Genomic DNA, 20349 nt, shown 5'->3' with positions numbered 1-20349 from the left:
TGATTAATTTAGAAGAACCCAAATGAAGACGAAATCTTTCTGAAATAACTTCTAATTGGGCATTAATCAATGAAGTTTATACAGATTCAGCTCATCATCCATAAGGTTGATGAAATTTCATAGACACATCTTGTTTTCACCAAAGGCTGTGTAACGTACTGGGTGAAAATTGAATATGTGCCTTACTGAGACTTCGGTTGGCAACCGAATATGCGAGAAGTTCTGAATCGTCCGTTATCACCATCTCAGGTTTCAAAACGGTGCACGACTTCGTTCTCCAAAATTGGCATTTTAAGACAAGCGAGCTCAAAGGCTACGATACAGCACTCGGATTTCCTTTGAAACGGGTGCTGATGGTGGGTTTGGACCCGTACGTTCCACATATACACGAGACCGTAGACCTTAACGGTTTTGTGTCAGCCAACGGTCAATAAATTATCACCTCAGGAATCCAGACAATGCATTCTTAGCGAAATTCTGCTTGGCCCCGTAGTAACAAACATGCACCACGTCAGTAACTCGTTTGAGTATAGATGTTAGGGTCATGCAGTCCATGAAATTCTTATCGAAAGGCTGTGAACAGAGAATCGGTATGTTATTCTCTCACGCGACTCATGGTTGAACACAGTCGATGCCAATCCGTACATGGTACGAATCCAGTGCAATTTTACGATGTTTATGACGCTGAACCTTTCAGATGGCGAATCGATTTGCCCGTTTTCAGGGCCGTACAATTGTACGATGCCTTATCACAAAGCTACCAAGTTACTGGGACAGCCGGTGTTTCGTGTTGCAAAGTAAACGAAAATCATTTCCGTTACGTGGTTTCCCCATTTCTGTTTGCTCTAAATATGTTTGCATCTTGGATGAATTTTTTGGATTTTGTAGATAACTCTGAGCCATAATGAATATTAATTGCATTTTTGCCAGGATACCACTTTGAATAGCCTGAGCCTAAAATACGCATCTGATAGACGGCTCCTGAGGGAATTTTAGTTCAATTATAGGATTTAGGCCTGTTGAAAATGGCCGCATAAGCCAAAATCTGAGGGGTGCTTTCCAGAATACTTCTCTTCCACAGACTAGTCTGCTCTGATTTTTGGCACTCTAAGGCTTGTGCATGGTTAATTTATGTTACGATACAAAGTGCAGGTCGTGCATTATCTACTATCAGTCTTGGAACAAGGATCAACCTATAAGGGACGGTTCATTTTTCCGAAAAATTTCCTCTTGAAACCCTGTAAAGGACATGTCCAGCCGCTGTTCGTTTGGCAGAGTAGACCGCTTGACTTGTCCCAGAATTTTTTTAGTAGTCATAGCTTATTCTACTGATGGCTGTTGCGTGCGCTGGAAACATTTCCCCACTTTTTGATGCCACTGTTACATGGTGGTGTAAGTTCAGGGTGAAAAGTGACGCACCTTGCTGCTCTTATCAATGCCTGCCAAGAGTTTCTGGCGCCCTGAAGAGCATTCAACATTGTCCTTTCTTCGGTTGTTGGTCTTTAGACGCGTGTTTCCATACCAGAATTTTTCCGTACGTTCAGATTCATCTAATCTGACTGGAAGTGTTGGTGGCATGAATCCGAACGAGACGTTTCTCTTTTTTATCTCACATTCTCCTGTAACCCTTTCTCATTCGTCGCTTGCATTCACTTTTTGTTTGTGACCATGCTCTTCAAAAATAAATGACAAATAGTAGTAGTATGTAGTCTGTAGAAAGCTCACGGTCATGTGCACCAATGACTTAAGAACCATCGCCATCCATTACCCGTTTGCAACGCTCTATTTCTAATCTGGAGATTTCTGTTAAGTCCTAAGAGTCTGTATTCCTTCAGCGATTTTCTTTATGATCATACTAACAAAGGCTTGGGTCTGTGCAGAAAAGAGCTTTTCCACGTGGCACCAAATAAATGTGGAAACAAATCAAATAGAACGAAGCAAGATGAACATCGTACGCAAGGGAATCTGCCCTCCCCCCACATAGATCACCTCCAAATAGGAGACATATTTTACACTTTCTAAAGTTTATACCTATGTCGGAAGATGATTCCTCTCATTGTAACAGCTCCTAATCAGAACTAAAATGGATGATTTCGAGGCCTTCGCCACTAATACCGGACAGTGAGATTAGGCTCTAAGGTTTGATTTCCTTTTGGCCATACTTGAGTAATACCTTCCGGACGGATTTCATTAGGCCTTCGGGGCTTAAGATTGAAAAATTCCGTTTTGGGTAGAAAAGCGAAAGAACACAGGATCCGTCAGATGGAACTGATGTTTTTAGTCCAGAGTTTCAGTGACCGAGCGTCACCCTTATCAAGCAGAATAAACGGAAAAGGGAAAGAAATCGGATCAAGAGGAACCAGTGAATCACCCAGTAAGGCACGCAATCTTCATATGCATACTGTGCTTGAGACAGGGCCAAACTTGAGTCACAATTCACTGCTAACTCTGGCAAACGGACGGAAGCAATCTGAATGAAATTCTACGGTTAGTTTCACTGGTCTGACCGATAAACCTGTGCAAGTGGTCGATCCGCGTTTATCGCCACCACTGAGCATGTGAGCCCCGCACAATGACTGTAAAACTTGAGAACAATGGCTGTTTCGTATGCAGCACTGCAAGTGACCCTCTTTTATGCCGCTTCGTTCGCACGTCGTCTCTAGCTTTTCGTAATTCAGTACTTAGCTCACGCGCTGAATGGTGATGAAGAATGCATACAGAGCAAGCGGAGCTGCTTAGTGATCAACCATTCATGCAAATCGTAGACCGCCTTCGGGGTCGTTTCCGTTGCTTCCTCCAATTACATCAAACACCCACAAAGATAACTACTTGGTATCCCGAGGAGCCCTTNCGTGATGATTATATGCTAACTGGCTTCCTTGTTCTCTCTGATCTGATTTTTGCCCAGCTCCCCTTGATGAAGAAGAAACGTTGGACTGAATACGTCAGTCCTATTTGCTGGTGCTCTAACGGGTATTTCCTCATGAGTAATCCGGACAAAGCACCCAACCTATTTCCCTTCATATGGCCCAAAAATTACTAAAATCCTGTATGTACGTATTCAGCTGCAGATTGTGTGGAAATTGAGTGGAGTTGCCTGGCATAGCAATAGCTTGCGATAAAGCTCAACATTACCTATTGGGAACGACCTTACTCTTTATTCTCGGTTCAACGTAGGAGTTTCACTTCCGCTATTGCTTAACAGCACTCTGTAAAAGGAGACTTTTCCTATTGGTACACCAATATTTCAACTGCATTTTATCCACCTGAGTATATACGATCAGCTGAGCTCAGTTTAACCGAAACGGTTATCGTATTTTTAACAAGCGAGACGATGAATTTCTTCATTGGGACTATTTCCAAGTTAGAACATTATTTGGGAGTAAAACCGGTTGCATAAGATGTTTTATTGTGACCAGATATTGTGTGTAAAGTTCCCCTTGTTGTCCTCGAATACTTTGGGTATTTTAACCGACATTTAATCCTCCAAGTGAAGTCAATCCATTATGAAAAGGCGATAAGCAGGTTACAGCTGTTTCACCCTTGTTGGAAATCATCAACAGTGCGTATCTTATGGATGCATAGAGAAGTTCGTGCGACAGGCACTACCGATTGTTCCCAACAGGGATAAGACAGTTCTCTATGGTAGTAGTCTGCTTCAAATTATGGAATGGATCCATGTCAAAGTCTGCTCATGCTACTACTCGACCATTCTGAATATTTTTTTGGACATACACGCTTCATATTCGGAATGTGGATCATCGAAATGATATAATGATTGGTTATATGCTTAAGTATCCACTGTAGTGATTTAGGCTCCCGCCGTCGCTGCTAGTCATACCACAACACCCGTCCGTGTCTCGCAACCCTCTGTCTGTATGTCACATCATGCTTGATCCCCATTTTGTTGATAGTGACCAAATTATACTTTATTGACACAACACAAATTGCAAAATCGACGAAGACGTCTGGATAGACCGTTGTCGGTTTCGCTTTTGGTGGTACACGTCATGCGAGCATACTCTTGATTTTCACCAACTGAACGTCGAATTGAACCCATTTACTGATAAATATTGTTGCAAATCAAGTTGGTGTGAACTGGAACCTAAACTGAGTCTGAGCTGAATCTACCTGCTTCATGCGACCGGTGCTGAAACATTGTTCAGATACCTGTTTTAATGCGACTTAAAAATACTGAACGTCGTGAACGTTCAGAAAAGATCCTGTAATAGCCAACGAGGATACGGGGTTGAGTGATCAATGTACGTGAAAGAAATTGACTACTCAAGAACGACCCCCATGATGTTCATCAAAATGGAGATGTGATAAACCGACAAAGATATTCTAGAGAGCATTAAGTAAGCTCACGTCCAACTTTTAATCTGTTTAGCCTGTAGAAGTCACTGGATGGGAATATCCACAACTGATGTACCCTTCGTTGAACCCACCTTGGCACAAATTCACTCTGTCGAAAGAAAATTAGATAGAAGATTGTTTTCCCAAATACTGAATGGGTAAAGTGATTATCAGCGATGAGGCTTTCTAATCTAAACGGTTGCGAGCGAATCGCACGTTGATGACGCGACCTCTGAAAGGTGCAACCGTTTTTGGAATGGACACACGGGGTGGCTATTCGGCGATAGATTGACCTGTAACCTTTGATGACAAGAAAATCGGTTGGTCATACAGTACGTGAAAAAAATGCTGAAGCCCTTCTGATGAGTCCTGCCAAGGGCAAATGGTCACGGATATCCTAGGACACAGTTGAAAAGCTCATTACCCAACGTGACAACGAATCCATACCTACCCGGATTATTTGATAGTCGTACTGAGCAACTCGGTCCGAATCTTAGTCTCATTATCAGGGTGATTGTATACTAAAAATATGGTGCAAGCTTGAACTTTATATCATGGATAATCGGGCCTATGCTACAGTAAATATTAAATCACAATAACAGACTTAATAGCTTGGGGTATTTCTGGAAACGCCTGTTTCTAATTTTCAGCAGCTTTCTAAGAGTTTCGCACCTTGAAGTCTTGTTATCTACAATAATGGAAGCATCAAACTTTCGTGTACTGTATAAGATACAATTGATCATCCTGGTTTCACCAGTAAATTGCTATGGCCGTTTGTTTTTGTCTGACGCTGTAGCGTCACTGATTTATCCTATTTGCCTGAATAGTCTCGGACTGTTTGTAAATTGCCGCCATGACCGACCATTCACGGCACACAAAGGTACCGATGTTTATGCGTTGTAGGTCACGTTTACTGGTCCAGTCTCAAGCTGAGTGCAACGCCAGTTCCAACGATCGTATATACACAAACCTCCCCGTTCAGACTGCACTTAGAAATGACTTCGTCTCAGTACGTCGATCCGGTTGTGATCACCACATGGCCGTTCACAAAACCAACCGACGCTGCATGGGAGATTTTGACAAGTGAAAGTGTTTTTCAGGGGAATCCTGTTTTTGGTATGGCCCTGGATGCCGTCGTCGAAGGATGTACCGTCGCGGAAGACGATCGTAGCATCAAAACTGTCGGTTATGGTGGTTCTCCAGATGAAGAGGGCCATACAACTTTGGATGCGATGGTGATGGATGGGAGAACCATGGAGGTGAGTTAGCTCTTATCCGAAATAAGACGGCTTTTCCAATGCAATTCTCACTTCCGACGTTGGTCTGCTTTTACGCAATATCTGTTACTGACTGTTTTTGTTCTATTGTGGAGATTGAGGCTCTTATTCATTTCTATGACCACTTTTACCCATTCTGACCCGTTAACAGAAGTTCAGATCATAGGTAGAGCCATCGTCACTCATCCTCTCAGGGTTTATGAACACAGATTAAAAGGAACCAATGACTCTATCGACAAAAAACACTCCTTTCGTAGTAACTACCTGAAAATTTAGTATCAAGACGATAAGCTTGTAGACGACAGGATCTCAAGACTGCTGTTGCATTTATCTCAGTCCTTGACAGTCCTTCACCGAAATTCTTTCTAACTCAAGCCATAAAACTAGACTAAAGAAGACCGACGGAGTCTCAGCAAGTAGGCTTGGTTGGTGAGCTACATGAGCAGTAATTGGTCAGGAACTAAAACTAACGTTATTTTGCTAATTGGTTTAGAATGTTTGGTGAAATTTGTCGGGGCCCGACGAATGGTAATGTCTAACTTTTTACGTTTGTTGTGAAAGTCTATGGGACTTGGATTTATGGATAATTATTATATAAACAGTGGTTTTATACAGTAAACAATACCACTGCCGACCGTTTGTTTCACCGGTTGCTGAGAAGGGCTTGAAGAATTCACACTGAAGTTGTATCTGTAAACGGGTTGAACTGTTGAGCATTGTCCTTGAAAATCTGCAATAAATGTTCACATCACAACACTGAATAAACTTCTAGCGCCTTCAGTGGAAATGAAAACTACATCAACTGAGCTCTATGGTTAACTTCACTGATATTACTTGAATAGCTCCGGTGTTACAGTAGTTCGCGAAACATTGAACCTTCCAACAATGAAGCACCGTGCGAAGATCCTTTTTGGCGTACACATCGAGCCAAACTCTATTCTGGGAATAATATGTCCCTGTGAGCACCAGTACTGAGATACCTTTTGAAGACTATACTTTCGTCAAACGAAGAAGACGACAACAGAGCCGCGATAAGTCCATAAATCCAGACGAATGGGGCTAATGTGGATATTGATTGGAAAATGGCTACATTTGCCCCTAAACATCGACCAACCAACGGCACTTTCTACCACCCTGAGAATGGTAGTGGAGTTTGACTAGCGGAACTGCTTGAATAGTCTTCTTCAGCAGCCGAGCTCGAGGAGGTCTGATAAATGATTGCGCAGGACTGCACACTACTACGAGCTCGCCATCTTCCGCATAACGATCTTAACCTAGGGCTTTTCTTTGGAAAACAATCCTAAACGCACATTTCATCAATAATTGTTCGTTAAGCGTGGGCATAGGCGGCGGGAAAACAGTAGCATTCGTGTCCGCCTTGAAGGGAAACTCCCCATTCCAGTTCCTCACAGAACACGTCTTTATCTGCCAGGTCATTTATGTAGCCTGGTATGCATTTTCCACCAGTCTACCTTTGCCAGCTCCCTTTATTAGTACCGTGCTCACCAGACTTAAGACATTCGGCTGGTACTGGATTGAAATGATTCACAAAATGAAACTGAACTGAAAACACATTATGAAATTTACGGTTTATTCGAATTCAGCACCTGTGCCCAACTGCGACCAACACAAGCTTAGTCGAACTCAGAGGTTTCCTCTGTTATCACTTGTTCTTCCACCGAAATAGCCAGCCGTCATCCACTTCGGCTCGCAGCAAATCTGGGTCCATCCAAATAAATCTCCTAGACAAGACAGGGTTTCGTTGATAAACACCCGGTTTTAGCCCACCAGTATCTACAATCCGTATATAGCAGGGACAAGAGTATGATACTTCCCCTGATTTACCATACTTCAATCACATTATAACAAATGAAACTGCTCGGCTTGCTACTGGTAGAGGTGAACATCTCCATGGAAAAACGACTTGTCGTTTGGTTAGCTTCGTTTGGCTGTATACAACGAGATCGTTGTTCTTCCCTCTTCTTACTGCTGGACATAAGATTATCTGGTTAAATTTTGAGCGGTTGAATGTACTTTGGATTTCGTCGGTTAAAAAGCACGATCCGGACCGGACGAAAGTTCCCACTTCTCTGTTCCCTCTTCACTATACGAAATTGCAGTTCACCGGTAGTACAAAATGTCCCTTGAATTTCTCAGTCGCCTTTTGGAGGCCTTCAATCTTTATTAACGCGTTATTAAGCTGGGCAGCAGTGTTAAGTGTTACTGCCTAACTGTTGTGGACCACGGATATCATGCATTGCTGGCACAAAAGCACTATAATGACTGACGGGTCCCAGGAATGACCTCAATGTAGGTAAATCCTTGGGTGGAGGCATTAGTTTTCTGGCATCTATGTTTTCCGGGTCCGGTCTTCGGCAATGACGATCGATTATCAATCCGAGGTATTTGATGGAATCCATGAAAAATTGTCACTTTTCACTTCTGAGGCGGAATTCATAGTCTTGGATTCGAGACCGAGACGTTTGTGGAGATTCTCTGGGTCAGAGCCAATGATGATAATATCGTCCAAATTAGCAACAGTGAATGATAGTCCCTGTAGCATGGTGTCCATCAGCTGCTGGAATATTGCCAGTGCGGACTTAACACCGACTGATAGTCGGTTGTATTGAAAAAGTCAACAATATGTATTGGTTGTAAGTAAGCGCTTACTGTCGTCTGACACTTCAACCTGCAAAATAGCATCAGATATATCCAACTTATCCAAACATTTTCCACTGTTCAGCTTGGAAAACAATTCATCTGGAAACGGCACCGGGTATTGATGATCCTCTAGTGTCGCGTTAAGACCAGCTGAAAAGTCTGAACATATCCTGACTTTGCATGTAGGCTTTTTGACTACCACAATTGGTGCTGTCCATTTCGAATGATTGACTGGTTGAATGACTCCCTCGTTTTACAGTCTCTGTAGCTCTTGATCAGCTACAGGCAATACAGCACATAGAACAGGCCTCCTTCGGCGGAACACAGGTTTTACATTCTGACGTAGATACAGGACGGTTTTTGTCTTTGAACACTAAACATAAGTAGAAACCCACCTCATGGCGTCTCCGCAGCGATGAAGACCAGCCCAATGCATCTTACTGCGCCATTACCTTAACTACCATACAAGTACGTTAATTTTTCCATATTATGGTACCAAAACGGAAACTTAAATTTCTTCCGATAACTTTTGCTGGCATTTTCCACCTAGTTACAAGTTTGCTCCGGAAATGCACTGTAATTATATGTCAGTTGTCTTAAAAAACAGAGATGTTGGATATTTCGTACACAACACAAACCGAAAGTTTTTTTCACATTCGAGGTTGGAGCTGTTGCTGGCTTGCCACATATCCGAAGGGCAACGCAAGTGGCGCGCGAGGTCCTCCATTCCACCTACCACACTCTGTTGGTTGGCGAGAAAGCAGCGGAATTCGCAAAGTCCAGGGGATTTTCTGCCGAGCCTATGGAGACACCAGATTCGCAAGAATTGTGGCAAAGGTGGCGTGCTAACAACTGCCAGCCAAACTATCGTAAGCCAGGTGCATGGGATCCTGATCCAACAACATCAGGCGGACCGTATAAACCAGTGTTTAAAAGTACGTGTTTTTCTCCACTACTACCGTTCCACTGATTCTCGACTTTAGTAGTAAGTTGACGGGGATTAGATAGACCTTGATGTGAGCATTCCAAGAACAAGTGTTAATTCACGCCAAAGCTTTTATGTATCCCAGCAATGTGAACGCGTTATTCATTGTGGAAGCCACTTGAGGAGGGCACCATTGAAGCCAACAAATATCATCAACTGTAAATGCATTAGGCAGAATTGTGAAGTTCAAATGCACAAATACAAATAAAAACACAAGCAGCACGGGACATAAACACGAGATTGGCTGGGATTCAGCTGAATCCGGCGTTAAAACTAAACTGGTGTGCAAGTGAGTATATATTTTTTTGAATTTTTTACAATTTGGGTTCAAGTAGAACACACCAGGTTGACGGAAATTCGGGTCAACCTGATGAGGATTAAGAAGGGTGAAGAGTTTTCAGTAACCTTGTGAATAGTTTCCTTCTGGGAATACGCTTCTAAAGTAGCTTCTTTATAGCAGCGGGATCTCATTGGTTTGTGTCCATCTCATGCGCACCTTTCTGCATATGTTGCTTTTTACTTGGAATACTCATTTAATGATCCTAAACATTTCTTTCCAACACTTCCGCGCCGCAGTCCTCTAGTACATTGCTCATTTAGTCATCTTTTTTCTACGAACCTATCAGATCAATTTGAACAAATTAGTGGTGATCATGTTCACTGTGCGCATACTCTAACTCTCAGCTGGCTGGTCCTGCGAGCTTTGATAAAAAGAGATATTTTGGCGCTGTCGAAGCGAGGTGACATCCAAGAAGAGACCTCAGGATTGTATGGTCGCGCAACTTCCGTGCTGGTCCTGGGCTTGCTTTTTCGCCTCCTGTGAGACATCAAATGGCACGGTAGATTGGAATAACCTGTGGTGAAGTAAAGTAAGGTTGTCGCATTCGTCTCTGTCGGATAATTACTGAAGGTTACACTTTCCAGCGAGACGGGAAAAACGGGACCAAAAACTCCTGATTCTTTTGGCGAACACACCAACCAACCGTGGTAGTTCTTCAGCTCGCGATGAATCTGTGCATTTTAAGTGATATTCACTCACTCCAAACATCCAGCCTCCTACGCACGCTAAAAAGCATTTCTGTGAATATACTCTGATGGGATGGTCACTATAGCTTTCATTGATCAGGAGAGTGAAAATAAACAGTCCAGTTACCACTTCAGAATACCGATGATGGCGTCATTGGCGGATGTTTTTCAGCGCCCCTTGATCCACCCCGTTGAATTAACCGATGAAAAAATGCAGGTTGTAGGAGAGTAGCACTTACAACAGTGATTAGAAGTATTATCGCGATTCCTTGTAGACAATGTAGTCAGGTTGGATGAACATCTTAACACGTTCATTTGAAGGTAACCGTAAACTAGTGCTGCATTTTTTAGCTAGTTTAAATCTCCCGTTGATACTAGTTAAATGCACAAATAATGTACATATGCAACAGTTTTAGGGTGATCTGATAAGTCACAATCATCACGTTTTATCTCAAGCAGCTGTGGGATGCCATCCAAAACGGTACCACACAAGAGTTTTCTAGGAATCATTGCTTTCTTTCATGTTGACAGAGGGTATGTCCACAATACATTACCATATACCGTATCGTATACCTTTCAGTGAATAGGATCTCTAAAGCATACACAGGTTTCGGTATGCTCAACATATACCCCAGTCAAATTATGTTGACGTTTGAGGAACCAGACCATTACATAGGATTGGAGTTCGCAAAGGCGTCTCGCTTATTTGAAAACCCTCCCATATCTAACAGAGATAAAATGTAAGCGTCAACAGCGTGTCTATCACACTTTGTCACCCGCCAATATATACTTTTAATTCCAATAATTTATTAGGTCTCGCAGATACCTATTCCGCCCATAGCACTGGAATCTGACGAAGCCGTGTGAAACAGATGCTACATTTTCAGGTTTCCCAGAGAAAAACCTCCCGATTCCGATAGGTTTTCGGACTTTAGTTGCTCGTTCGTCTATTCGAAAGCAAGCTGGAAACTAGTTGCGCTTCCCATTTCTGTCTAATGCTCTTGCTGGAACAAATTCTTTCGTTCTTATTTGTTTCCTACGGACATAGTCAACTGGACTGCCGTTGGGCATCACTGTACTGCTGTATTCACCCATACTTTTGTTTCTGAGGGTCACAGAAACCTATTCTAGTGTTGAAGGGAATAATCAACCATTCTTAGTGTGAATAGGACAGAAAACAATGTTGAGGATTTTGGTTTCTGCGGTGATATTTATTGATTATGGTCATGTACTTCGTGTTCACGGCATATTCAGCCTCAGATAAAGTGCGTGTCACTAACAGTCGCTTGGGCCCTGTTGCTGTGCGGGCCAGGTTCATTTGAGTACTTTTGCTAGGTAACTCCGCGAGCCTTTTTCATGGCTGCTGTCATATTTCGTTGGTAGGCTTGGTGATAGGTAAATGAACCCCCATGGTAACTCATGGCTTTGTCACTGCTGCCCACTGGTCGTAAATTTGGAAAGTGGGACCTCAGTTCCAAAGCCTTATTCCTACTCGATTCAGGCTTTGGGTTGCTATAGAACTATATTGTGTGCATCATGCGAGGAGTAAGAAAAACTCACTCTAACGTTTCTGGTCTCAAAAGTGCACTAGGTTTACATAATGTAATGACCCGTTGTAGCAGAACATGCTCCTTAAACCATGCCTGTTCTCCCAGGTTATCACCAAACACAACCTAGAGAAGGCAACCTGATTGATGAAGATCACCATGACACAATCGGCATGATCGCCCTTGATCGCTATGGTTCAATGGCTGTTGGTGTTTCCACCAGTGGTGCTGTTCATAAGATCCCCGGTCGAGTTGGTGATTCACCGATCCCTGGGGCTGGTGGATATGTGGATAACGATGTGAGTTTATGCGAACCTTTTCTACTTTCCTGGGATCCTAAACTCATCGTTGTGGTTGTGCCAACTTGCAGATGGATCTCCGCCTGCGTTACACTTAGTCTCAGGTTTAATTAGCTGGCTTTTAACTTATTCCAGTTCATTTCAAGTCTATTCCGCTGCCCTTCCACACCGTTTGCAGTTCTGTCGGCTCGTCCTTTTTCGATCGCCTCAATACTAACGCGTGGAGCGCATCACAGTTCGGCACAACATTTTGAGGATTCCATGATACCTCTAACAGGCTAGCACAATGGCTCCTCCCGAAAGTTTACACAACGGTTTTTGTACTGTTAACCGCGTGCATTGTAGGTTGTCCCATTTGTGACCCAGTTTTCCACTCGGGTTTGTAATTTTCTGGGTGATGAAAGCAGAATGCGGGTTTTCTCTAGCTCTCACTCTGTAGGCAAATTAGAGAAGACTTTCAAATGCACATTACCCCATGTTTCTCGAGACTCACTCCAATTATTTCTTGGGAATAACAGGAAAACCGAAGTTTTGCTGAACATTTAGCTCAATCAATTGACCTATTCAGTAGTCCCCTGAGGGTAACCCTTCAGATACTTCTTCAAGAATGTCCTTATAAGACCCATTGAAGTGTTCCCGGTCGACCAAAACCTACCTTTTACACTCAAGTGAAGTCACCGCCTTTGTCTCCGTGATGAGCTTATTGAGGCTTTATTGGGGAGATGGCTTTGTCCGACTGCATCACCAGTGATTTTGTACTGATGTTTTTAAATCCAGATATAATTCTGAAGATACCACTTGCTTTTGTTTCACAGATTATATTTTTCTAACGGCAGGAAAGCAGTTTACTGTTATGCACTATCTGACTTCAAACCATACATCGCATGATTCATTTGTGCTTGAATTTTGAATGATATCGTTATAATCCGGTACGGGACCTCGATTATCATGAAACCGTCTTTGTAACCACCACTCACTAATAGGACGATTTGGCTGTGAATAGGGCCACGAGAGTTCAGATGATCAACTGTCAGTTCTTTTGAATTACGATTTCCTCTTTAGTACGGCTGAATTTCTTCCCCCTTCCAAGAAAGGAGAGACGAGGCCCAGCTGCTTCTTATTCATGCTCATTAGTTTCTTGGGCTTTAGACTCAATATCTTAAGCTGTGTGACTCCTAGCACATTTATCTCCTCCACTTTACCGTCATTCCACAGGTTGGCGGAGCTGTTGGCACAGGCGATGGTGATGTCATGATGAGATTCCTGCTAACATTTCAAGTCGTGCAACATATGCGTCAAGGGCTCAACCCAACAGAGGCTTGTGTGAAAAGCCTACAAAGTGTGAAGCATGTCAGTTATTCTGCTGTATATAGATTTCGGGATTACTCTTTTGTGTAATTAGTCGCATTTGTGTGTGTCGTTTACTATGTTGGTCCAATCTAGTCTACTTTCTGAGGGATCAGTTAGTCCGCTTGAAATAGCCTTTGCCATACCTTTCTTCTCGTGGGAAGTTCCATGGTAATGCCACTAGAGGCTCGTATCAACGCGGAGCCATTCCAGACTTTGTGTAGAGCTTAGCCGTTCGTCTTGCTGTTTTACCCGACCCTCGACGAATTGGTCAATGAGCCTCCAGTCCATCGTTTTTGCAAGTCAGGTCGCTGATGCCTGTTTTATGGTCAGTTGATCGAATCAGTTGAAACAGAGCACAGTTGTTTGGTGGTAATGTGTTGGAATATTGGTAGTTCGGGTGTATTGGTTGGTAATTGATCAGGTGGCTGTTGATCTGTTCGCCGAGCTTGGCAATTGATTTGCAAACGTTTCGTCACCATTCGAGGAGGCATCTTCAGTGCGCTGTTGGTTGGGTAGTTCCTCTCTTCGTGCCTGCGTTTATATAGTCTACAGAGAGCAGTCTTTGCGCTGTAACCTGGATTCTGATTGGCCCGTTCTTGATCTGTATTGCGTCGTGGTCGGCTTCTCTGTTGGTTTGTGGCGTGCCTCCTATTTTTAGTAGCCTGCTGTTCTATTGATTTCTTCTTTGAGTCCTTGTCCGGCCTCGGGTTCTGTGGTTCTGGATTTCCTTTGTCCTCAGAGGCTGGTAGGCAGGATCAATCTCAATGTGCCTGTTTATTGCTCCACCAGTGGAGTACCACGCCTCCATGAACTCGCGTTCTTTCTTTGTTCTTGCTTGGCCCAGTATTCTGACGTTATTCCAATCGAAATGGTGTCCTTCCCCATCTTCGTGTGCAGAGATGAGAGAGAGTTGGTCATGTCTCTTGGTGGCGAGCTTGTGTTCGGTGATTCTGGTTGACAGTTTCCTCCCTGTTTGTCCCACTTAGTGTTTTTCACAATCGTTGCATTGAATTTTGTAGATTACGTTTGTCTTTTCCATTGCATTAAGTGTCCCCTTTGGTTTTGATAGTACTCTTCGCAGCGTGTCAGTCGGTCTGTGGGCCACTTTTATGGCATGCTGTTGTAATATCCTGGCGGTCATCTCCGAAATGTTTTTGATATATGGTAATGTGATTGTTTTGCTTGTGTTTCTGGTTGTCGCGTTGGTTGAATTGCATTTTCTCAGAGATCTCCAGACGAAATTCCTTGGGTAACCGTTCCTTTGAAAGATTCTGTACAGGCGTTTCTCTTCTTTTACTTTAGATTCTACTGTGTTGCGGTGTGTTCCAATTCGCTTGAATAGTGTCCGGATGCAGCTCTGTTTGTGGCAGTTTGGGTGGTTACTGTGGTAGCTCAGAATTTGATCCGTGTGAGTAGCTTTTCTGTAGACTTCCGTTTGCATTTGTCCACTCGGCAACCTTGTGACGAGGACATCTAAAACCGCCAGCTTGTTGTTGTTTTCTTCTTCCATCGTGAACTTGATGTCATCGGAGACACTGTTTATCAATTGAATTGCTCGTTGTAGTTCTCTCTTCTTGCTGATGACAAAGGTGTTGTCTACATAACGTACCCAAAGCTTCGGGTTGATGTCCGGCAACACGGTCCTCTCCAGTTTTTGCATTGCGATCTCGGCGATGAACCAGGTTACAGCGCAAAGGCTGCTCTTTGTAGACTATATAAACGCACGCACGAAGAGAGGAACTACCCAACCAACAGCGCACTGAAGATGTCTCCTCGAATGGTGGCGAAACGTTTGCAAACCAATTGCCAAGCTCGGCGAACAGATCAACAGCCACCTGATCAATTACCAAACAGTTGTTTGGTGTTACGAGAGTCTTATCCAACTTTTGGGGTTCAACCATGCGTAAGATGTTTTTATTGTCCCTTAGCATGTTGGTCATGTGGTGTTTGATGTATGCGTCTGTGCTACTGTGGTCGGTTGGACAACTGAATCCTCCTTGTCGTTCGATGCGATTTGATTTGGTTTACTAACAGTTTATGAAGTTTTACCAGTTTTCTGAAACTGCGATAAATAGCGAACTGTCACATAATACAACAATGATATTGTACTGCTTCTCTACTGTCAGCGTACAGTTTCAATCTAAGTTCATAGAATGTCCAGGAGATAATTCACTGAGATTTTCACCCTAGACTTAGCGGGCATGCATCCACTGACCTGACGCATACACAAATGATGTATCCTCTCGATGTGGGCGACTTGCTTGACCGATTAATGTCTTGCTTAATCAACTTAGCTATTCGTTATTAGCTGGCTTAGAAAGATTAGAACGCTAGTGACCGAAGAAGTTTGGCTTTGGGTTCTTTGTAGGCTCTGCCCTGGCGTGGTGCCTTGGTCGCCCTTAACATCAACGGAGAATATGGCGCTGCCTGCGTCGGAATCGAGAAATTTCACATCAACCTACGCACAAACACATCGGGAGACAAAACCCAAGTCTTACATATACCACCCAGTTCTTTTTCCGAATGATTCCACTTAATCGTTTTGATGGGACTAGTTTTTCGAATAATAAGTGAAACTACTGTCTGTTTTCTCAGCCAACCTTATCTACTGCATGTACGAATCCTTCGGTTTATGTTTGTCCTTTTTCAGCCCTTTGTCTCATGCTTCTGGACTATCCTCAATTATAGTTTCTGATGTTACGTCTTCAAATGCATTTTTTCTGATAATATGTTTCCTTTGTGTCTACCGTTGTGGCGCACTCGCAGCGAAACGAGACAGTTGAACGTAGTGTGAATAATTTAGTTTGAGAAATAAGAATTCTTCTTTCTGATTGTATCCGAGCTAGGTTTTGGTGACAGCTTGAGACCCCAAACTTTGAAGCACTCATGACTTCAGTTGGTAGTGATTCCGTTCCCAAACGCGGCAGTCTCACCATCGCTCTCTCCATACATCATTGAGTTATTTCTGGAAAGAGAATAGCCCCACGTTGTCAGTGTTCAGAAACATTCTTGGGGGCCGGTTTAGCACAAGAAATGGAATGCGTTTATCCATAACTGACTTCTGCAAGACGGCATCATTTAGAAGGGATTCAGTACTGAACTGCATTTCAATGGACCAAAACCCGTTTCTTTTTATAGGCATCCTTTTCAGGCAGATGGAGAAAGTGCATCGACGGACTAGATCTTTGCTCATAGCTTGGCGTGTTTAAAATAATTTATGGACAAGATCGACTTACGGAACTGTGTACAGATGTACGGCCTTGTTCTCCAGGATAATGGAACCCGCCGATGGCGTGGGAAAAACAATAAAATGGACTATCACCCTCTCAGGCGCCACTCTTCGGTCTCAGCGTTTTTGCCTTCCAAAGAAAGAAGTATGCAATCACACGTCTGTTTTCTCGTTCACCTCGTTAGTGCCTAGAGTTGCTGATCGAATTCAGCTTTCCTGCTTAACGAGGACCACGTGATACGGTTTATTTGACTGCATCATCGCATGTTTTACTGAGCACTATCAGTCCTACACCCCCCACTTAGCTTCTTGCATGACTTCCACCGTTTGCAGTAATTGTGTGCAGACAAATGTTACACACTCAGTTGGGCTCACAGATTTAAGAGCAGAGTAAGAAATGAAATGTATAAAGACGTCCGTCACGTACCGCTAACCTTGACCTTCTGTTCCCTAACCGGCAACACATTTCGCTCCACGGAATGGAACTAGGCTCTTGACTGTGGAATCGTACGATTCACAACCGTGGTGGACGCTTGTTATCTTATTTTTTGCATATGATCTCTATTGGAACACAGAATTCGGTAACATCGGCGTGGCTGTGGAGGCTGAACAGTTCGGCCACAGAGTTGATTTAACACAGTCAGTTGTCCTGTAATCGGAATCGTAAGTGCATGGGTTCAAATGAGTCGGTCGATAAAGAAGTGCTTATTAAGGACAGTAGACAGGAATCGACCAATCGATTGGATCAGATTGTGGGTCACTGGTCATAGTGTCGAACTGCACCATGCATCTGTTACCACAAAATGCCGGTTCAGTTTTGGCTTGGCCAGGTCACATGCAGCGTTCGGACCAATATCTCGTCTGAGGAGAAATGCCTTTGAACGGATGCGTCCTTTTGCCAACCACATCTGAGACAGGTTAGAAAATGACATAAATGATAGTGAAATCGTCCTAACTAAGGAATTCTCTATTGATAGCGATTCAGTCGCGCTAGTGCAGACAACAAACTTGGATGAACATTACTGAGTATTGCGCAAAACAATCGATTGAAACTGTTTTCCATCCTGATGCACTTTTCATTGGTTACTGACCTTCAGCTTTAATAGATGGGTTGTCGTCAACTTTGGAAAGATAAACTGCTAAAGCTGGAATTCATAATAATGTAAGTTGTTTCTAGTGATTTTTTGTAGAAAAAAAGTGGATTTTTTCGTCTATGGACCGAGTTAGGTAATGCATCTTCTCTGGAAAGGCCACTGATCACCCGCTAGTCTTTAGGTAAGCAAATGAAACGAGTGTGGATCAAGACCCGTTAATAAACATAAAATGACCCCCTACCGAAAGTTAAGCGCCGCGAGAACACGAAAAATTTGTTTGTTCCGAAGGTATGTTCGCCCCTTGGATAAAACACAGTATATCGTTTGGTTCAGGATTCCAAGTCTCTCCGACATTGAAAATGTGCTTTTGTACTAGGATTCGCATCTTTCCTCGTGAAAGGACCATTGTGCATGGTATTTTTACCCAGTGGCTTCAATTCAGGCCTTAGTTCACTAAAATGGTGACATTAAACTTTGCACATGTGCGCTGCACTCGCACTGTGTCGCGACTGCATTCTTTTCCATCACTAAAACTGTACTGGTCTGTGTGACCTAGGAAGATCATCAGTATTTGTTATCCATGTACTACTCATTTATCACGATCTCATCAACAACAGTTTAATAACTCAGCCATCAGCAAAACGGTATAGCTCACGCCTGACGCAATAAAACTTGCGAAAACCTACACACTGATATGGCGTGATATCTTAGTTGGTAGTTCTTTCCGTCATCAACCGCGCTGCGGTTACCCAGTCTGATCAGGATAAGTCACAATGTGACCTCATGATCAGTCTTTCATACCATCTTGGTAAACCGCCGTCAATGCGCCAGTTCCGAAATTCATACTTGCTGTTCCATTGAAATGGCAATTTTCTATGAGGCACGTGTATTCAGCCAATATACCTTACAGTGTGCATCCACAGAAGATGCTACGTTTTATTGGGAGCCCACAAGGCACCCATTGTTATAGCTCGGATATCCGAAAATTTGCTCCAAATTTGCTTACAAAAAGTCATCCTTAGAAAGGATGACATTCTTCTTTTACCTCTCTCTTGACTTTAACATGTGTTGCGTATCTGCAAATATCGCCACACGGAGGGATTGTAGATACTGTTTGTGAAAGTTATTTGTATTTTGAAATGTTCCCCATAGCTCTCCTCACATAATATGTCCTTCTTACCTGGCCTTTCGAGCTTACTGCCCCACTGAATACAGCCTCACGGACTCGGTCCTTCATATGCAACTGCTTTATTAGGAGTTGACCCCGTCCCAGGGATGCTACGTTCGGCTTATTCCACGAAAATGTGGTCATCGCCTTTTGTCGTATACCTTTCTTCACACTACTCAAGAGAACCTACAAGGGACATCTTGGAAGACACCAAACAGATGAAAAACGCAGTTGGTCTGCTGGGTGTTATTTATGTTTGTTGTATTCAGCAACATCTGTTTCGTACACAAAGCAGTCTCCTTGAACTTCTTTGCAACGCTGTAACGAACCTGATGTCCAGCCTAAAAGACAAAGGCAACTCAGGGGCTCAAAGCACTTATTACGGAAGAAGGTAGCGACAGGCTCAGACGGAGACGGAGGCACCGCCGAATTCGAATGTTTCTGTGCAAGAACGCAGCGACTAGAGCGACCATGTTCCTAAACTATCAGGATGTTTGCCGATCAGTTCTATCGATAGAGCCGACTTGAGCTCCAGTTCCTTTAATGCCTGATTTATCAGCTAATCAGTGGATATCGCAGTCGACACTAATGACTCGATGTGACTCAAATTGCACACTTTTTATCGGGTTGACCTTATCGTACTTATCGTTACGTAGAGTCATAGGGATGCTCGCTACGTGTCCATTCGTAGCTATCATTGCACTCTTCTTTTGTTTTGATTGCTGCCTTTTACCCTTGGAGTATACATCCAACCGAACAACCAGATTACATGTACGTAGTTGATCTTCGATTTAGTTTGGCTGACTTACCATTAACCTTGAACATCAGCCAATCCGAAGTTCTGTTTACATAAGCGACCAACAGTGCGGTTGTTCATTGATGAAAACTGTTACGAGGTCGATCTAATAGCTACGAGCACTAGCTGTGACGTCGAAAGGACCACTGGAGATTTGTGGTTTGAAAGGAATGCTCGGTCGGCTCGTTACTGTTTGGAATCTCCTATCACTTTTCAATGTCGATGCAATTACGGCAAAGGGCAAGCCGCCCGTTATAGTTGTGGCCACATGGCCATTCACAAACGCGACGGACACGGCATGGAGAGTACTTCAAGGTTCAGCCATTCTTGGGTCTAAACATGTGTGGGGGACTGCAATCGCTGCGGTAGTAGCTGGGTGCACATCAGCAGAAGAAGATCCTGACATACACAGTGTCGGCTATGGAAATTCTCCGGATGAAGAAGGGCACACCACACTTGATGCTATGGTCATGGACGGAAAGACAATGCAGGTAGGCTGTCACTGTGCACACTTTTCAGTTACGCTATTTCCGAATAAAATCGTTTTGACTTGTAGTAACA

General features: G+C 43.4%; 1 protein-coding gene across 1 annotated transcript in view; it reads left to right on the top strand.

Annotated features, from left to right (window-relative positions):
• T265_03368 (hypothetical protein) overlaps positions 1-20349 on the top strand; it is a gene marked incomplete at both ends in the record, with an annotated part of 43359 nt that overhangs the window by 8473 nt on the left and 14537 nt on the right. The window contains 5 exons of the mRNA XM_009167837.1: positions 5279-5615; positions 8956-9229; positions 11961-12151; positions 13367-13501; positions 19902-20279. Coding sequence (XP_009166101.1) covers positions 5279-5615; positions 8956-9229; positions 11961-12151; positions 13367-13501; positions 19902-20279 — 1315 coding nt within the window. The remainder of the gene's footprint in view (positions 1-5278; positions 5616-8955; positions 9230-11960; positions 12152-13366; positions 13502-19901; positions 20280-20349) is intronic.

This window comes from Opisthorchis viverrini (genome assembly GCF_000715545.1).
Source record: "Opisthorchis viverrini unplaced genomic scaffold opera_v5_48, whole genome shotgun sequence".
Taxonomy (NCBI): Eukaryota; Metazoa; Platyhelminthes; class Trematoda; order Opisthorchiida; family Opisthorchiidae; genus Opisthorchis; species Opisthorchis viverrini.
Note: the sequence above shows the minus strand (reverse complement) of the source record. Positions and strands in the feature narration are given on the sequence as shown.